Consider the following 21,459-nt stretch of genomic DNA (forward strand, 5'->3'; position numbering starts at 1 on the left):
CAAGCAGAATCTGTGCTGTTGCCGAGTATGCGATACATTCGGAAGCCCTAAATATGAAGTATTCTGAACTGGTTCCTTGCACTGTAAAAATGAATATGCTTTATCTAATCAATAGAATTGTGGCAACAGATCACAAGCAATATTATTAATTAGATTTAACAAAATAGAATTGAGTATAATTAATCAAATTATTCCTTAAAAGTTAACCATTTAAAATGAGTAAAGTTTACTCCCAAAAAAATTAACAAAAATATCTCACTAACAGACAGACAAGATTAATTAATAAGAACTCTTTATTGTATATTGGTAACATTGAATGCACCTGATGTTAACAAGCAGAATCACTGAAGGAGAAAACCGTCATTTTAAAACACACCGATCACCATAATGGTGACCTCAGTTTATGTTTTTTGGTCGTTGTTGTAAGTTTTACTCACTTTAAATGGTTAACTTTTAATTTGATTAATTATTACTCAATTCTAATTTGTTATATTTAATTAATAATATTGCTTGTAATCTTTTGCCACAATTTTTTTTGATTAGATAAAGCATATTCATTTTTACAGTGTGTGTTCCTCACTCTAAGAGTCATTTTGTTGGATGTTATAAATATATAGTAAGCTGATCTCTGGTGTGAATGTGTGCTGTGATTGTATTTGAGGATTTGTTGTAAATATGGACAAAAAGTGAATTAGTTCTGTATTGTTGTGTGCTGTTGTGTTTAATGCTGCCTTTTTAAATAGAAACATTATATGCAGGGCTAAATCCAAAGGCCTACATATGTTACGGCCAAACTCAGCTGACTTACACAATGACATGTCACATCTCTAGAAACGCCAGAGGTACCATATCTAATAAATTCTGCTTTTCAAAAGTGACATTTTTGGTGTCTTGTTTCGTTTTCTAATTACAAACTAAGAAATACATTCAGAAGTAACTATTCTGGTGGCATGATTAAAGCTTGAAGCCAGTTTATTTTTCTGCAGTGGTGCTAGAAATGGTGTGTGGAAATTTGATTTGTTTATTTGTAAGGAATTTTATATCGTCGCCATGGCGTTTTAAACTACTACTGGCCTGCCAGCATGATGAACAGAATTCCCATAAAAGAAACATTAATACAATTAACCACAGGCTATCATCTAATGATAACAGTTCCTTGGTCACAACGGCTCACAAATGAGTATAGAGACATGACTTAAAGGCATTTACCCAACTTACTGAAATTAACACCATTAAAAGGAGATTTCCTCTCTTGAGGAAAGATGATGTTTCGCAAACATATACGGATGTACTTTGGTACCAAATCGAAATTATACGTAATTACAGAAAGAACGAAAAAAACTTAATTATATCAGTCTTTCTTGACTTAAGCTGACAGACGGCTTTGTATTTCTCTGCTTGGTTTTGTAGGACTGTATTCACACTTGGCAAGGTAATGCAAACAGATGTTGGTTATGTCTAAAATGAATGTAAACTGGTGAGACTTGAATTTAATTATGCATAATGTTTTTGCTTGTGGAAAGCATGAAGCATGATAACCATCAAAACAGACTGCACTCCTTTTCCCCAATATTTGTTAGCCTGCTTTAATTCCTGTTTGCACTGGAAGTGGATATGACCGAGTGCACAATTACTTCCTAGCTTAAGGGTTGGTTTTAATGAAAGCTGTGAAAGACGTAAATGTAGTACATCTGTCAGAAATAATCAGTCGAGCTGCCATTTTAGCTTTCTACAAGCTGCCCAATCCACAATCCTCACCATTTTTGTATAGAGACTAGGAAAAATAATCCTGTCCGACTTTCCTAAATGACACACGGTCTTAACTTAAAAGTTGCTTGTTGATAAAATAAAACATATTTAGATCACTGTAACGGATTTTTGTAATTTGAACAGTATTTTACTGTAATATGTACAGTATAATACTGTTAAAATGTGCCAACAGTATAATACTGTAAATAGCTAAGGATTATGGGAAAATATGTGTTTACTACTGTAATTATTTTCTACTGTAAATTGTAAAAAAAAAATCAAATTATGTAATGTAAGGAAATAAATTCTAATACTGTAAATAAAAATACAGTAGTTGTACTTATGAATACAATATACAGTATTGTTAATTAAAAATATGGTACTTGTACTATAAATGAAAAATACAGTACTCACACTGTAAATATTAATAGTATACTATTGTATTACTGTAAATGAAATTACAGTTCTGATACTGTAAACACTTTTCCAGCTGCCAGTAAGTTACGGTAAAATTTACAGCAACCTATTTACAGTGTATCGAAATCGTCTTCCATTGCGATTTCCTGTATATCTAAATATGTTTAGATCTTCACAGTGAAAGGTAAAACTTCAGAAATACCTGTGTAAACAATGAGTGAATGAATGAGTGAGTAGGAATGAATTACAGTTTAAACAGTTGTTTTGCTTTGTAAGAATATTTCACAATATTACAGTTTTTCATGTATTTTTTAAACAAATGCAGCCTTGTTATATTATATAACTATTATTATATCTAATAGTTACAAAATGTTGCCTTTGTGCGGTAGTACTTTACATAACAACACATAAAATCTGTGCCAGTCAGTTTTTCTCCCTCTTATAGTGTTTCTGGGTCTTGGGTTATCTCAGACTGTTTCCAACCTATAATAATTTGCCTCCTTTTCCAAATAAGGCTGTTCCTCATGCAGTTGGGCATGTATTCTATCATTGCAGGCCTTTTCCCTGCATTCCTCTAGTCTCGCTGGTTTTTCTCGTCTCTCATGATAAAACCAACCAAAGGCACCGTGAATAGTTTCAGTAAACAATTTAATGTTATGTGTACAGTCGAGCTTGTAAAACCAAACACTTTCATGATCTACATGCCAAACAAACTGTTCTGTACTATGAATACTCTTATGAGCCATACTGGGCTGGTTTACAGCTGAGGAGAGATGGGTAAATAAAGAGATTCTGAGGTTAAAACTGATGTACACCAAGAACATGTGTTGCACAACTGGCCCCTATTTACACAGACATCTTTAATCACTCCCTGTCCACATCTTCCATTCCGAGTAAACCACTATGGTGCCACTATGCCCTCCAATGAGCAACCAGTTGCACTAAGACAAGGCTCATTTTAGATGTCTGCTGCCTCGCAGACAAGAGTGGGTAGTTACAGCCCACCGCCTTGAGCGTGGAGGCAAACTCTGCTCAACCCTGCTCAATGCCACTGCGGAGTCCCACAGCAGCAAGGGCTCCATGACAATGAGTATTTTTGAAGGAAAAGACGTTTGTTACTTGAAGACCCAGCAGATGGCGCTCTTTTATAAGCACTCATTCTCCAGTTGATGATAACTACATAAGAACAAAAATGCAAGGAAACTCAAAACAACTGTCATAATATTTTTAATGTAGCCTATAATAATATGCGTATATAATAAGTAGATCAGTCCTTTCAGTTTATTTGTATCCACAGGATACACCCACCCACAACTGCCAAACAAATATATCTACCACTTTCAATTCAATCACTCATGTCAGTAGTCTACCACGAGAGTCAGCCAAACAAAAATGTCAGTGCCAACGATTAAACGGTTTGTTTAAATGTATTTCATATTTTCGCATCATTTTCGATATTCACTCATGATATAGGCTTCAGAAATAAAACATATGACGTCTTTGTCTGGATATAGCCTATCTGTTTTTTACAATCTGACAGAAACTTAAACCTCTCTCATTACTAAACTGTCTTGGAATGGAGAGGAATGCAGGAGATGAAATTCCCATTGTATATCTATGTTTCTATGACATTGATATCACACACATAAACAATGGTAACGTCACTAAAGCTTCTCTTCAGAACATTCCACTGAAGTCCACTGAGGCAATGGGCTCTATGCACGGCGTTATTTCCGGTGAAGGATTAAGGATGCTCGATAACTTCCGCCGATCGTAGAGTCCAATGCAATACCGAGAATTTATATTGAATTTTATACTCCATGGTTATACTAATGAAACGTTAGTCACAAAAACAGATAAAACAGACACCCCTCGTTGTGTTTATGCTTCTTTTTAAAATTATATTAAATAAACATAACTATATATAAAATTACATCTAAACGTATGTACGTTTCGTTTCAAAGACGGGAGGACAGTAAATATTGAAGACTCTGCCATAATCCCGTTTTCTCCGGTTTTCCTCCACTTTAATCTACACAACCGGAAATGGACGAGTATCCTTACGTCAAATGCGGAACTTATGCGTGCATATAGCCCATAGTCTCTAACTGAGGTCCACAGGGAACTAAACTAAAAATTATGTAATAGGCTATTGGATATCTAAGAGTTAGCCTACTTAAAATAAAATAAAATAAAATACATTGTAGATGATAAAACATCCAAATGTAATTTTAGTAGTATACAAAACAGATTTTTTTTACAGTAACGTTATGTAAGATAACTAATCGCCAATCTCTCCAATATCTCACCACTACGTTCGTCATTTTCATTTAACTTCGCGCTGTCTATGTGGCGCGGCTGGCGCCATCTATCGGCTCAAACGGTAACTGGATTAAAAATGGCTGCGTGACAACGAAAACATCGAAAGTAAGACACGGGTAAGACACAAACACAATGACATGCAACTTGGATTGCTGATTATTAATTATCCTTTAAAGGGGTGTTATTATGCCATTTTACGAAGTCTTTGATTTAGTTTTATGGGGTGTCGTTGTAGTTCTTCATTCTGTTAAATAAAAATATCTCCCTTTGGAGTGGCCTTTGAGCTAATCATGTCAACCATGTCTTTTTTAACTTATATGCTCAAACAGCAACATTTCACACTAACAAAAGTTTAAAAGGAGAAAAAGCATTAAAGAACCCCTTGATTGTGATATTGTTGCAGCGTTGGTCTTCGCCAGGCCTATTTTCTTAGCTGCCATTCCAATCAGATGTAGTAGTTAGACAATATTTATCAAATATAACAGTATAAATTATTAAAATTTAGAATAATATACATATTAAATTTATTATCATACTATCTGTCCGTATAATATGTGTGTGTTAGTGTGCCATTCTATTAATTAGTGCAAGGTGTATAATTAATCAAGTCATCCTGTAGCCCTAGACTGGTTGCCCTCTGAAGTTAAGCAGGGTTGAGCCTGGATTGGGAAATCTTCTGGGGAAACTAGGTTGCAGCTGGAGGCCAGATAGCACACAGTCATTAAAATTATGTTAACTCAACATTCCGTTGTTAACATTAAGTCATTGAATCAACATCGAACTCTGATGTTGATTCTACATTATTCAACACCCTGTTTAATATTGAAACAACGTTGAAATCCTGTCCGGAATTTCATTTTTTTTTTCAATTATCAGGAATATTGAAACAATATTCATAACATCAGGTTTCATCGATATGGTAATGGTGATTCAATTTATTTTGCATTGAAATTTCAATATCAAGTTACCATAATTGATGATTCAGATGGAAAGGAAAATCAATATTTATTCAATGTTGGCTTGCTGTCCGGATGTGTTAGAGAGACCAGCAGGAGGGTGATCATCCTGTAGTCTGTGTGGTTCCTAAAGCCCCAGTAACCTATAGTGATGGGGACACAATGCTGTCAAAAGCACCGTCCTTCGGATGAGAAGTTAAACCGAAGTCTTGACTCTGTTATCATAAAAAATCCTAGGATGTCCTTCAAAAAAGAGTAGGGGTGTAACCCGGGCATCCTGGCCAAATTTGCCCACTGGCCTCTGTCCATCATAGCCTCCTAATCATCTCCTAATCATATATATGCTAATTGTAATATATATATATATATATATACTAATTGTTTGGGGGTTTGGAATTATATAAGCGTTGCTTCATCCACCTCCTTTTCAAACCATGCACTTGTATAAATTGTTTATCTAGCCTGTAATGTTGATTTGTGAGAACGAGAATGCGGGTTTGAAATAAACATCATCATCATCATTGTCTTCATCACATAATTTGGCTGCTGTCGTAACATCCAGGTGGATGCTGCACATTCGTGGTGGTACATGCCCCGCTTCCATGTAAAGTTCTTTGAGTGCAGAGAACTAATTATTATTATTTGCCACATGTTCTTGTTGATCTATATATAAAATGCTGCATTTCAATATATCATTTAAAGGCCTTATCAGCAAGACAGCATTCACTTCTTCCATGCAGAGAATAGTCGATACACTCTCTCTGTATTAGGATTTGCCAAACTTCTCTTGTCTTCTAATCTTTTTCTCTTCTGAGTTCTGCTTATTCCTCAGAGCTGCTGCTCTGTGAAGTTTCACTTGTATGACTGAATTTATTTTTTAGCACTGTGCTTTCTGATGTCTGTGCTTTGTGGGAAGAGTACAGACGAGGGTCAAGGGCTTCATACATATTTTAATGTTTTGGCTGTATGGTCCTTTTATTAGTATAGTTGTGTGTGTGTGTGTGTGTGTGTGTGAGGCTGGTGGGCGATTCAATAGTATCCAGCATGGCCTCACTCCAAGCTCCATGATCCCCTGGCTAATATTTCTGAGGCTCACTGCCAGCGGTTTGATTCAGTCCAGGTATGACTAAATAAGGTAGTCCAGTTTATTCAAGAGAAGAAAATGCTAAATAACCTGCTTAACCTCCACTATTTATGCATCAGATAAAATGTTTTATTTGTGCACCATAGACTGGCCTACATCTGATCAGGTCAGGATAGATGGATGCCAAAAATATGTAACCACTGCACAGCAACCACTGAAGCAACAATTTTGACTAATTTTAAGTGCATAGATGCAGTGAGTGTCTAAGTGTCAGTATGCATCATTTTGAATAGGCTTTAGGCCAAGTGCATTAAACAGGCTAGACACTAGGTGGCAACTATTCACTTTGAGAGAAACGAACTTGTTTAAAAGGGATCCTATTGTGACTATTATTTTTTTACATTTTAAACTTAGTTTAAGTGTCGTAGTTTTAGCATGAAAAAGGTCTGCAAAGTTACACAAAGTCCAGTCCACTCCAAAAGGGTGTTATTCCCTGTGTGTGCGTGCGTGCGTGTATATATACATACCTTTTATTTTTATATATATATATCAGTAAGCACTGTTTCTGAACTGCCTGAAAATGCCTTGAATGTAGTCTTGAGTTTTCTTCTAGGAATGTACATGTCTCAACATTCCTTATTTAAAAAGTTCTTGCCCAAGGCATATGCAAAAAAAAGGGGCAAAGCCTGTTTGAGTTGAATTTAGTGTGTTAAAGGCAGGGTAGGCGATTTGTTCCATAAACCTTCTTTGTTATGCTGATTGAAAGTCTCTTCACATACTGATAGCAATCACTGTTATGTGGTCTAAATGTATTTATATGTTTTAAACTAATACCAGTCAAAAGTTTTAGATCGGTAAGATTTTTATTGTTTTTAAAAGAAGTCTCTTCTGCTCACCAAGGCTGCATTTATTTCAAAATACAAAAAAACAGTAATATTGTACAATATTATGACAATTTAAAATAAATGTTTTCTATTTGAATATATTTTAAAATCTATTTTATTCCTCGGATCAAAGCTGAATTTTCACCATTATTTCTCCTTTAGTGTCACATGATCCTTCAGAAATCATTCTAATATGTGGATCTTTTGTGTTCAGCAGAAGAAAGAAACTCATACATGTTTGGAGCAACATAAGGGTGAGTAAATGATGACAGCATTTTCATTTTTGGGTGAACTATCTGTTTAAGATTGTCAAAATATTATGTTTAACAATGATATTCAATTACTGTATCACCAGATAAAGAAAAGCCCAACCATGTTTATTTTTTGGGGGAAAAATAATTTTCTCCAGTAAAATTGCACAACCGAGCATTATTATTTAATTGCTGCATTGACATGGCAAATATACAGCAAGGTAAAGATGCAAGAGAGCTTAAGTTTCCTAAAACATAGATAAAGGTTCTGGACCACAACACTGATATTTTGGTCACAGGAGCATTTTGATGTTGTGTAAATGTTCCTTGTGTTAAACAGGCTGCAGCAAGCCCTTGACCAACATAAATGCAACAGGGTCAAATGTCACTGGTTTCAGAGATTTATTTTCATGAACAGACAGAGCACACTCTGAAGATGTTTGCACATTTTTTTACACAGCAATGAGCTTAGCTTATATTACAGTGAACCACTACGTCACCAAGATATGGGAAGCCAAACAAACAAGAAAGAAAAAAAACAAAAAAAACAATGCAGCTACATTTAGTGTTCTTGTGCAAAATGTAACAAAACATACAATATAAATATGAGTATGCTTATGACACCACTAGAAATTACCACAATTTTTGACCTCACAAATATGGCATGAAATGTAAAACGTCAAGGGCAAGAAGAAGACTTGGTCAGTTTTGTTTGTTCTCTGTAATACAGCACCATAAACAGCAGGGGAAGCCCTACTTCCATGTTTTAGCTTGTGTAGGGAGAAAGCACATCTGGCTTCAAGATTTAGTACAGAAAAAAAAATTGGGGGTGAATAGACCTGATTAAAGCTGCTGTAAGTGTTTTTTTTAATGCCATCAAATCAAATGCAAAAATAATTTTACTTTCCAAACAAAAGTCGCCTTTTTCTTTAATTTTTCAGGTTATTTTTTTGTTTAGTGTCACACATCACGTGGTACATGCCATAACTACACCATTATGTTGGCATTTGAAGAATGAAAAATGTTTCCTGGCTGCGTTTTATATATTTTTTTACTTCTTTTTCTCAAACACCTATTTCAGTGATATCTGACTGTCAGGTAGTGAAGAATTATGTATTGTAGGCCTATTAAAAAAAATCACTTACAGCAGCTATGATTTGACCTATTTCATTTTTCCTACCCATTTTAAGCGTGTTTAGAGAACTGTGGCTTTAGGACACGGATTTGAGACCTTTTGTCCTCTCTGTTCCTTTTGCACTCGTAAAAGGTCATTTATTTAACAACAGCAAAATCTCGTCACAAATATATGACGGGTAAAAAAAAACAAAACAATGCGGTGACATTTGGTTCGAGGCCTCTCAATAACCCATCTGCCTTTACCGAGTGACTGGAGTGCGTGGTGTTGACGTCCCGACCTGTAGGTCTGCCCTAGGTGTTCCTCTCTCCCGGGCTAAATCAACAACGAATAATCACTGATTGCGTTTATGCTGGTGTCAGCACAAGGTTTCCATACTGACCAACAAATTAGTTTTTATCTCCAATGATATTTTGCTTTGAGCATTATCTCATTGTTTGGCGGTATGCGGGGATGGTTCATTTGCATGGCAAATAGTCATGCAAACAACAATCACCTCTCTCAAGTGAATCAGCATTCAGAGGCACTGCATCGAGCGGCGCCCTCAGGCACTTTCAAAGGAAGTACAACATTTCTTAAGGCTCTGGTGATGATCTGCAATGTTTGAACTTGCATGGAATGTTTGACGTTTTTGGTCAACAGATGTGTAGATTAAGATCACAGTCTGTATTAATTAAAAAAATACATTGTAGCTCGTAGAAAAGCTCTTATTTTTACCCTTATTATAGTGACTCCAAGGACAGTTGCTGTTCTTACTGATTTTAAAATACAAAAAGCAGTGCAGACTGCGTGTTAACAGGGAACTTGAAAACATACCACACGCTGGTATTGACAGATTAATAATCTCCTTGAACTGGAGCCTAAAAAAACGTTGACACTCAATTAATTGCACATTATTTTGGGCACTTGGGGATAGGGCTGGGTAAAAATATAGATTTTCCAATTAATCATGATCATGGATTCTTAATATCCAAATTATTTAGTGGCTACGTACGTGATAAAGTATTTGTATTTGTACTGCTCTTCCCATCCTACAGATGGCACTGTGTTCAGCTTCTATTACTCACTCCAAATCAACTCAATCTTCAGTGACACCGCAACAAAACAAAAATCATATTTTTAATATCATAGTTAGCAATATTTTAAAGTTTGCAATCTGTTTTGAATGTGATGCAATACAAGTGACAGCAAAACGAAACACTTTTCTATTAAGTCTAGGGTGGCGCGTAAAAATGAGACTTTAATAGAGCAGGGCTCCAGACTAACTTTTTTTACTAGGAGCGCTGTTGCCCCTGACTGAAAATTTTAGGAGCGCAAGCAAAAAATTTAGGGGCACACCTTAAATAAGCTTGCAATGCAATTATTCAAATTTCCCACAAAATAACTGTAACACTGACAAATTCTTTAATAATAAATAGACTTAACATTATGATATGCTGTTTTATTTTAACTTCACAGGGCTCCAGACCCAAAGTTGAGGGCAGCATCACCTCAAATGAGAACTCGCAGTTCTATAAAAAAAAAAAAAAAAAAAAAAAAAAAAAAATCTGGTTGCACTGGGGCTAACAATAAATCACTAAGCTTAATTTAGGGTGTAGATGAAATTAACTTTAGTTTTTATCATTTATAATGTCTTAATATTAATTAATAAAAGTAGTGAAAATATGTATATGGAGTGAAAATAGCCAATAAACATCCTACTGTTTACAATGGTATTATTATTATTATTTTAAGTGTTTAAATAAGAGTTTTCCAAAATCTTAAAATTGTTCGTTTAAGGACAGATCGGCCCGCGACGGGCAAGTTCGGGGCTTTATTTTGTCAATGGTTCGGATCGCTGCTGCAGCTCCACGGTCCTAATCATACATGAGTAGCGTATTTTCGTTCCACTTTCATTTTGTTTGCATTCGTTGCTAGGTAACGACTAAAGAGTCGATAGATCGCTGATTGCTCAGACGCACATCAGTTTGTGATATTTGTTTCCGTCTCCTTCCCAGAAACGTTTACGCGCGCTATTCTTGTCACGGATTCATTGACGCGCCTCTTCCACGCTTTACCATGCGTTTAACGTGTGGCAAATTTACTGGTCGCACATGTGCGACTGGATGTAAAATTCAGTCGCACACTCTCAATTTTTGGTCGCAAAATGCGACCATTTGGTCGCAGTCTGGAGCCCTGTAGAGTGAAAAATTGCTTATGACACCGGAGAGGGACAGAGTCTTACTGGAACGGGACAAAACGTACGATTTGTGAACGGGAGCAGAAAAAAATACATATTTTTTAGCGGGGGCGTAGCCTCATTCTCAAAACGAATGACTAAAGTCAAAAACTTTAACTGAAATGCATACCCAAATACATCGGAATCGTATTAAATTGGATTGAAGTCCGGACTGAATTGATTGAGAGCTTGTTAATTGTAATCAAGAATCGTAAACGAATTTTAAAATCTGTATCGATCAATTACCCAGCCCTACTTGGAATGTCAATATGAAGAATTTAAGTATAAAAGCACAGCCCGTCCACCAAATTTGTTCTACTATAGGCACTCAGTATACATGACATATTTAACAGTACATTAACATTATCTTAAAAGGGTAAAAAAAAACTATAAAACAAATGAATATTGGTTAGAATCCTAAAAATATAAATATATCTCAATAAACATCTGATTGTTAGGCTTTACCATTTTATATATATTTTAGTTTTGTTTCAAATAAGAAATGGTGCCTATAGGTGAGAATAAAAAAAGTCTTTTCTGCAGCATCTAAAACAAAATATTAAGACGATCATGAGTAAAACAGTGTGTGCTTTACACTTTTCCGAAACACAAGCATGTTGAAAACATCGCACATAAAGGGAGTGTGGCTTTAAGATTCACCCGTTTGTTAAAGCGCTAGCTGCAAAGATCCTATTCACACGTTCTGAACTAAAACACTGGCATTTACACTATATGTACAGCATCTACAAGTTTACAAACATACACACTCGTTTAAAGGCCATTGCGGCTGATATTCTGTTTTAAGTTTTACAGTTTTCTTTTTTGGTGAGACGGGGCGATCGGTTAGGATAGCTTTAGGTCTTGAACTGTAGTGCGGGCGAGAAGATCGAATCCTCTTACTCTAGTGGGGTTTAGGTAGCATTTGGGAAATAATGTCTATGAGGTGGTCTAGGCCGTAGAGGTAGCCGTCTTCCCTGTTACCCTCCACCCAGGTGGCCCTGTGGCACAGCTCCTGCCCCTCCGGCAATGGTGTGGTCTTCCCAAAGTCTATCATCCACACTTTTGCCTGCTCCCGTTTGTCATGGACGAATAATAGAGAACTGCCAATCACCTGAACACCAGAGAGGGGAAGAGTGAAATGTTTCATCAAAAAACAGACACAAATATCCTGTTTCCATCTTAATTGTGCGCTCACTTATTAAACAGATAGTTGTCCTGTTTTCCACCATACAGTTTGTTTTTGTTATCTATTAATATGAATAAGCACGACTCTGTGTTTGCATAGCTTGTTCTACCTCCTTGTATCAAAACAAAGTTCTGACACTGGCAATACATGAAGTTGATCTAGTGTATTTGTCTTTAAAGTCGAATCGATTAAAAGAGGTCGTGTAATGCTTTGCAGCTCTTCTTCAAGCATCCTGTGTACAGATAATTACTTCAGAGCTGGTGTTTGCATAGATGCTATTGTGTTTTATACATTTTCCCCATTTTCACATGCTCTTATCACATGGGTGCATAAAAGGTTGCATTTATTAATTTCACCATGGTCGTTAGTGTAACTAATGTGTCTTAAAATGATAAACAAAAGAGTGACTGTTTACCTCGTGCGTTTTGAAAAACGTTGACTTTTCCAAAGTGTCCCTGATCTCTTTCAGACGATTCAGATAGGAATTCTTTGGGAAAAGACACAAAGTGTAAGTGACTATAAAAATACCCACAAATGTAGTGTCAAAAATACTTTTTCTGAATAATATTGGATGCATGTGATAAAAAAAAGCTATAATGTAATGAGACAATAAGCCTTTTTCTTTAAATCTGCATATAAATGTAATAATTCAAGATATGTTTGAACCTTTTTTAAAGAGTTAATTAATAATTCAATTATTAATATTGTTGATTTCTGCACATAATACACTTATAATATTTAAAATTGTTAAAATAAACATTATTTAATTTATGTAACAGACTTTAATTATCAGAGTGCTATTTTTTTATAAATTGACATGAATATAGATGAATAAATTCCAATAAAATGTTTTTAATTTAGTTTATGATACCTTATGCATTATGTTAATTAATAAATTAACCTTATTCTGAAGTTATACATATATATATATATATATATATATATATAGTAGGGCTGTCGACGATTATTCGCCATTAATCGCATCCAAAATATACACATACATGTATATTTAAGAAAAAAATATTATTTATATATAAAATATTTATATATAATATAAATTATATATAAATCTATATACAGCATATACATGAAAATATTTCTAAAATATATACAAGCATGTGTGTTTATTTGTGTATGTATATACAGTATGTATATATATATATAATTTTACACAGTGCACCCACATATATTATGTTAACACAAACTTTTATTTTGGATACGGTTTTTATTAATCGCGATTAATCGTTTCACAGCCCTAATATATATATATAAGAGAAATAGAAAAACAAAAAATTTTTAAGGTTGAATTTAGTTACATCTCTTATTTTTTCATGTATGTATTATTTGGATGCTAAACAAATATAAACCATATGAGTCAAGACTTATTATCAGGAATTATTAGTGTCTATAATCAGATCATATAGTACCACCACCACACTCCGTTCTAATTCATGCCAAAATAATTGCATTAATTCAGCATTTAAATCAGAGGTTGTTAATTGTGGAAATAAAAGCAAGTTTATCTGACGAATCTAAAGCACAGTTATCAGATGAATCACAGAGCATTTAAGGGAATAGGGATGCACATTCAGGACACGCTGTGGACAAACATTGGGTTAAATAAATGCCTCACAGGAAGCCAATAGGACAACTTCTTTGGAACTATTTGTCTATAAGGCTTAACTTTAAGGAAACACCCATTACAACATGGGAAACCTCCCATGTAATGTTATTTCTTTGTTGTAGGTGCAAACATCCTATTAATATTTAAACCGGTATTGCGTTTACAGTACTTTAATGTCACAAGAATACACAGTCGTGTGTCAATAACTGCATTATGCAATTTACATGTGTGTATTTCTCTGTAATATAATCAAGTTTGTGTGCACTTAAAGAGTGGTTTTCCCTGACAGCAGGTGAGCTTTCGCTGCTTTCAAACATCTATAACTCTGAAGGGACTGCACCACACAAAGGAAACCCAAACCACCCTGGGGGGTAAATGAGAGAGTTTGGCTCCACCTGTCACTCACTTCCCTTCCGTGTGCCTCAGGAGACTTTGAAATTGGCAGAAAAAGCACATAAACACATGAGCGCAGACTTACCAGGATTTTCTCGTTTCCTTTGACGAAGTCTTGGAAGGCCTCAGTCACTTGTTCTCGCGTTTTAGTCTTTTTAAAGTCCCTGTTTACTGTTCCGTCCTCATTCTGTAGAAGGGAAAGGGAAGATGAATTCATTTTGCCGATCTATATGTATATATAAACTGCCGTTCAAAAGTTTGGGATCGGTAAGAACTTTTATGTTTATAAAATAAGTCTCTTATGCTCAACAAGGCATTTATTTGATTAAAAATACACCAAAAAAAAGTAATATTGTTAAGTATTATGAAAATAACTGTTTTCTATTTGAATATATTTTTAAATATGCCAATGCTATTTCTATATCAGGACATGTTTTACCATGTTGATCCATTTGAGCCAATGTTGCTCATAGCTCAATTACAAGTTTAATTATTTTAGATTAGTTTAATAATACTATTTAAGGATTTGTTGAAATAACCCCAATTATGACCTTAATAATAGTCGTAGTAAACATCAAAGGGCAAGGCAATGTCATATCGATGGACTGTGCACAAATTTTGATGGACTGTGGAAAAATGTGCTTCTAAGTTAAGACAGTAATCACAACAACAGGAAACTCAACAGTCTGCATTAAGGGTGGAACATATACACATAGACACGGTTAACTGCAAGAAATGTGTCAACCGGTAGAGATTTTGGACTTGTCTCTATCACGGTTATGCTGCTCATGTGATGTTGCTGTTCTGCATTGTAACAAAAGTTTATCATTTAAATGCGTTTAAGCATTACACTTAAAAAACAAGTGATTTTAAATCACTGACGCGCAATAAACAGCGTAAGAGAATTAATTTCACTACATATCTCAGAGAGACTGTTTGGTCAGTCTGAGTGACACATGAAGCCGCTGCTCATTCAGCGTGTGAGGACTGAACTGAGTGCTTTTGACAAAAAATTAGGCTTGAAATGTTAAATACACACTTGCATCTTTAACTTTTTAATCTTTAAATACACACTCACGACAGTTAAAACGTAAAATAAGTAAAAGAAAACGCATGTGTAACTGTATTGGATATGTGCTTTCGGTCTTAAAGTGACAGCAGCCTAATATACCAGTTGTCGTCTGTGTCATTAATGATAATCAAACAACAAAAGAGAAAATCTCTGATAAGGATTTATGCATTTAATAAGAATAAATGTATATTTCATTTACACAGTGAAGACTATGCAGTGTTTTTTTTATACAATTTATGTAGTATTTTTTTGAAGTAGTATTCTGTAGAGTTTTTGAAGTTTTTCAGTTTGGTCTATTTAATTTGTGTCTTTGTTCTATTGTAGTTTGTCCTATTGCTTGTAATTGGTTAATTAATTATATAATATTAATTAATTAATTACTATTCTTTTGGATAGTGATGTAAAATTTCAACAAAATCCATATTTAAATCAATAAAAATAACCATATATAATTGAAATAAAATTACTTAAATCGTGATTCGTGATATAAGATTTTGGTCATATCGCCCACCCCAAGTCTGCCTGTTATTCAGAAAAGACTTTATGTAGAGGCGCCCAGGGCATCCCCCATCCACGTAAATAGTGAAAGAGGGGGAGAACCTGCCCTTTGTGCTAATGGAAAGTGCCAAAGGAGAACCTATACTTCCCTATTCATGCAAGACATCTGCAGAGCTCTCATTAACGAAGATTTATTTTGGAAAATCATGGCAGAGACCGAACATAATCTTTCTAATCTCCTCTTGCTTGTCTTAATGGAATCAAGGCCGCCTGCCTGGTTTGGCTTAATGAGCTGAATGTTTTTAACTTGTATTAAGTCTTTTTGACATTTTCCATGAGGGTGTATTTACATTATTAGGGCAGTGTATCTAGGCCGGAATTACAGAACTGAAATCATGTTGTGAGAGCTGCAGCCTGTCACTGACTGATGTTGAGCTCAAAGAACGTGCCACAAACAGGCTGTGTGTGTGTGACAGAAACATTCAGTCACAATCAACCTCTTGAAAAAGGCCAATCATGCCCCCCTTCACCTGAGTGGGAGGTTCGGGATCTAATTAATACGGTATTGTGATTTCTCAGATAAAACAGCACTGCGCTTCCAAGATCCCTTTTGTTAACTCAAGATTAAAGTAAAGCTCAATGAACTTTGTTGGATAATGTTCATTCTCACAAAAAAATATTTTGACTTAAAAAAAAAGCAAAAATCAAGGTTATAGTGCCCCTTTTCATGCCCAAAACAAGGCATCTGTGTCAATCATTTATGACATTCATTTGTTGTTCATTCAACAACATCTCTTTCCACACATCATTACGTCATTGCAAATGCACAAGACTTTGGGTTTCAATCCGACCATTACATGTCCGCTCAATCGGATTAGAAAAGGTTTAAACCACCCCTCACAATCCGAATGAAATTTTAATTGGATTTGGCCAATTGATCCATATTGACATTTTTTTTTCTGACTGTACTACAAGCTACATCAGGAAACCAATACCTCCGACATGACCCGTAGATTATGCAGTTTGTCTAGTCTTTCAGTTGAAGCGAGTGTAATGATGAAAACATGTCAAAGTTCCTTTAAAGCTTTTGTGACCGAACGTCTCACCTTGATGCCCTCGATGCGGAAGCCTAGCGTGGCGGTGGAGCTGATGGTTTCCCTCCACTGCATGTAGCGAGGCTTAGTGACCGCTTTCTGTTCTTTCTCCTTTTCCGTGGGCGCATTGGGGTCCACCTCGATCATCTTCTGGTACATGTCAGATCTCAAGCTAGGCTTCTTCCTGGCTTTCGTCAACTCCTCTTCCAGATACGTCCTGCAAGAGGGGGAAAAAAATAACCTGCTGGCTCAGTTTCTGTCATTTTACTTGTTGCTTGTGTTGCATCATCAATCATATTCGTTTGAAGTTTGTAGTGCCTACTAAAAGTGTAGTTCGTCTTATTTGCTAATGGCATGATAACTAAATAAATATTTATTCTCCAACTTTACTTTTCTTGGAAAACGCTCCCTTAGAAACTAAGAAGTGCGTGAATCTGAAAGCGTCACATTGCTTTGTTTGGCCAGGCCAGCAAGGATTCTGTTAATATCCTGACCATCTGGTTATCTCTATATTTGTCCATGGCTGCTGCCGTGATTCGGTCAGGCTTGCAACAGCAAACAGAACAGTCCCGGGAACGACAGAGATGAGAACGTTGAAATGTGAGAGTAGGGATAAAAGTGATGAGCGATGGACGATGTGTTTCATGGTCTCCTTGCACCAGCCGCAAACAAGCACAGCTATCTTTCACCAGATTAGAGGACCGAGCCGCTCTGCTGTGAAATCTCTAGGGAGTGAGGTCCTTGTTCGAGTTCTCTGGTGCTTGGAATGTATAACATCTGTACAAATAATGGGTCAATGGAACTATTCATTTTAAAATAACATACAAGATTTTCAGCAGCGGACATGCTGTTGCATAAGTGGAAGATAACAAAAGATGAAGATTACGTTTTTGCAGGGAGGGGGATTTTTTGCCCACTTTATTTTGATTAGTGATTAGATTAATTTCTTTCTCTTTTGATCTCTCTCTCTCTCTCTCTCTCTCTCTCTTATATTATACGCAAGAGACAAAAAACTATTTTCAATTTGAATTTTGAACTCTTTCAAACTGGATAGAAAAACTTGTAAAACACTAGATTAGCACAGTAAAGTATTATTCATAAACTGTTATAGTATTTATTCATATACTATTATAGTATTCATATTTCAACATGACATCATGACTTTTGTGTAAAACATGCACGCCACTTTCAAGTCAAGTGGCGTGTTATCTATATGCATTTTGAGCTATCCGCGTGTATGTCTACGCCGTTAAATGTCCGAGTGATTCCGCATGTATGCACACGCCGTTAAATGTCGAGCGAAACGAAGCAAAATGTAGATCTACATCTGGGGAACGATATTTTTTTCCTAGGATGGTAGGGGAAGATTCATAAATTGTATTAACCCCATTTTAGGGACGGGGTTGGGGTAGGTCATAGATTTATATATACAGTAATGTAACGTTAAGTCAACTGCGTTCATAAACACGCTGAAAAGCGATTATGCGTGTTGATGGCATGCCAAAAATGGAAATACGAATTGGCGTGTCATACATATGCCATTTCACGAGATCAGTCTGCATATTTTGAATTTGCTTTTTTAATGTTCAGTTTTCTTTTTTAGTAACTATTAGTTTCATACATTTTTAGTTTGTTTTAATAATTTTGTGCTTTGGTCATGTTTATTAGTTTATCTTTCTATTTAGCTTTGATTCATTTTCATTACTTAATTTATTTCAATTAGTTGCCAATGCAATATTTCTCATTTTCATTTAAGTTTTTAAAGTTAAATTTAGGTTGGATATTTTTTTTTACATATCTAATTCAAAATATTTTATTTCATTTCAGCTTTATTTCAATTAACGGAAACAATTTATAATAGTTTTAGTTCTAATACAATATATTACATCTAAAATAGAAAAAGTAAGTCAAGTTAAAATTGAAAAGTTTCACGGGTTACATCCTGTCATAAAGCACTACTGAATGGTTGCTAAGGCGTTGCTGGACAGTTGTCAAGGTGTTCTTGTTTGTTGCTGTGAAGTTAATGACGTATTCTATGTAGTGCTAAAAGGTGTTGTGAGTTTTTTTCTTGGTAAATGTTTGCAGTGTTGTTCTGGGTTTGTGGAGTATTATAGAACGTAGAGAGGTTATTCTGGGTCAGATTTAGGTGGTCTCTAGGTGGTTACTAGGGTGTTCTTAGTCATTTCTAGGGTTGTAGATAGATTTTTGTGAAGTAAAAGGTTAGGTGAGGCAGTGTAGCAGGATAGTGGTCAAATCTCAGTAACTGACCTGACGCCCATCTTGCAGTCCATGACACAGGGTAGGTCAAAGTCTGCCAGCAAGTCCTCCATCTGATTGTACCTCTCTCCATCCTTCTCTACATCTCCATGGTAGGCGGGAACGTATGGCTTTAGCACGTCTCTCATTAGCCTATCGAGACATTGTTGCTCACACTCACAGTGTTTCTTTAGGATGCGACCGTTAGCTCCTGCTTTGAAATTGCCTGAGAACAGAGACAATGCATTGCATTCTCAGCATTACCACAATAGCGATAATTCTTTCAAATTCAAAGCAATTCACTACGCACTATTTTTAATTTATTAACTGACTTTGATTCATGGAAACTAATGCAAAATCTTTAGCTCTTTTTTAAAGCCTACCTGCATGGCCAGCCAGCTGTATCCAAGGGTACTTCTTCTTGAAGGACATGACAAATGGTGACCAGTGCACCATATTCTTGATCTTCTTCCATGATTTATGCTGTTCAATGACAAAAAGAGAGCAAGATAAATCCCCATTTAAGTTAATGAAATCAAAATTTCAGATTCTTGTTTTTTTTTAATGGAATATTGCAGTATTTATTCATTTATTATTTATCCGCACAATTCATTATTTTTTAATGCATGTGCCCTCTTAATCTTTAATCATCTCTTCTTTTCTCTGACGACATGTTTATTGGCAGGACCCCCTTTTTTTTCTTGTTCACATAAAATTCACTCGGATCATATTCACTCGGATATACTGTACCTCACAATAGGGAAGAAAAGACTATTTCAACTTCCAACTTTGTTATAAAACTAAAACAGTGAAACAGGGTATTTTAAACAACATTTTCTTTTATAATTATCATGCATGCAGTTTTTATGTGTTATTTGAGAGTGTAAATGTAGTGGTGTAGTCTACGTGATACACAGGTATACGCCGGATACCCACTAGAAAATGTCAAAGATCTGTCAAAGCATATTAGAATGATGTGTGTGTGTGCACATATATATATATATATATATATATAGCTCATGTTATTTTGAATAAGTAATTACTTATATAATGACATTTGGCAGGTGGGGTTCATTTTCCTACAACAAAACCCAAACTAGCACAACATGCGGGAAAATAAACAAACAGGTCTTTTGCATGTATTTACATACGTTTGCTGGCACTCCTACAGTGGTCAGTGCTGATATCATTGTTTACACAGCACTGTAAATTGCTTTTTGCAAAGGATTTATATTCATACAATCAGATATCGCACATAAACAAATGATGAAGATGTGCAGTTGATTTTTTTTTTCTATGCTTGTTTTCCTGCCAAGGTGAACCATTTCACCTGGAACCATCTCTTAAAGTTCTTGCTCTATTTGGACATACTCACTCCCTGCAAAAAACTCAAGTCCGAGAAGAGCTGCTCTGTTGAGCCATTACACTGTTATTCCACTCCACTAAATGTCCTTGAGTGAGAACTCTTTAACTCTCCATGTTGGCATGGTAAACACATTCTTTATTCTGCTCTCAGTGATAGATGAGGGCTTTCCTCGGGTGACCAGGGAAGCCTCTCTCCCTGCAAGCACATTTTGAGCCAGCTCTCCCAGGAAGAGCACTTCAAAACTAGACATGCTATGACCACAAATCAGCCCCCTCCCGATCTAGAGAACCTGTCTGGCCAACAAACACAAGCCACCGAGTGCATTCAAAATCTGTTGAGAGGCACTTTGTCATGCAACAGATTCGACCATGAAAAAACTCTAAAAATATCAATCAAGGGTTATAAAATGCATTAAAATCAGAATTAAATTACAGGGATTTGGCAGTTGACAGTTTTTTTCTTCCTGAGTTGCTATGACATCATGTATTTATTCAGCTACATGTGGTTTCAATCCTTTGTGACACAGAATGTGAAATTCTCATATTCATGCCTTTTTCCTCCACATGATGAAAGTGAATGTAGAGCTCTAAAATGACACACACACAAAACACATATCTTTGAAAATAAAGGTATCTTAAAAATAGTCCATATGACTTTTGTATTATATTTTAGGTCTTCTGAAGCTATTTGATAGCTTTCTGACTAAAATCGAAGCCTTTTTTTACTGAAAATACTCCTCTAGTAAACCTACAGTATAACTGCTGTGACCTTGAGGACTGAATCAGTCAGATTTTTAAAAAAAAATTTTGTTATGAAGCGAATCAAATTGTAATGAAGCGAATCAATTCTGTCATGCAAAGGAGAACTACAGTAGAGTGTCAAGATTTTTACTGAATACATTTTAGTCTATTCCAAATGCAAAACTGTCACATGGCTTCATGAGACCACTTTTAT

At 35.5% G+C, this 21,459-nt stretch overlaps 1 protein-coding gene and 1 long non-coding RNA gene across 3 annotated transcripts in view; one reads left to right on the forward strand and one right to left on the reverse strand.

Moving 5' to 3' along the window:
- Positions 1-4,511: 4,511 nt before the first annotated feature.
- Positions 4,512-21,459, forward strand: part of LOC148976860 (uncharacterized) — a 31,171-nt gene continuing 14,223 nt past the window's right edge. For both annotated transcript variants that reach the window (XR_016146060.1, XR_016146061.1), the window contains exons 1-2: positions 4,512-4,604; positions 7,627-7,666. This is a non-coding gene — a long non-coding RNA (uncharacterized LOC148976860). The remainder of the gene's footprint in view (positions 4,605-7,626; positions 7,667-21,459) is intronic.
- The window catches only part of itpkb (inositol-trisphosphate 3-kinase B), a 28,539-nt gene continuing 15,128 nt past the window's right edge, over positions 8,049-21,459 (reverse strand). Inside the window, exons 2-7 of the mRNA XM_039693177.2 lie at positions 19,523-19,622; positions 19,152-19,365; positions 16,896-17,100; positions 14,305-14,406; positions 12,618-12,689; positions 8,049-12,127 (exon numbers count right to left, since the gene is read on the reverse strand). Of these exons, the coding sequence (XP_039549111.2) occupies positions 11,918-12,127; positions 12,618-12,689; positions 14,305-14,406; positions 16,896-17,100; positions 19,152-19,365; positions 19,523-19,622 (903 nt within the window). The 3' untranslated portion in view covers positions 8,049-11,917. The remainder of the gene's footprint in view (positions 12,128-12,617; positions 12,690-14,304; positions 14,407-16,895; positions 17,101-19,151; positions 19,366-19,522; positions 19,623-21,459) is intronic.

This window comes from Pimephales promelas, chromosome 13 (genome assembly GCF_988280905.1).
Source record: "Pimephales promelas chromosome 13, fPimPro1.hap1.1, whole genome shotgun sequence".
Lineage (NCBI taxonomy): Eukaryota > Metazoa > Chordata > Actinopteri > Cypriniformes > Leuciscidae > Pimephales > Pimephales promelas.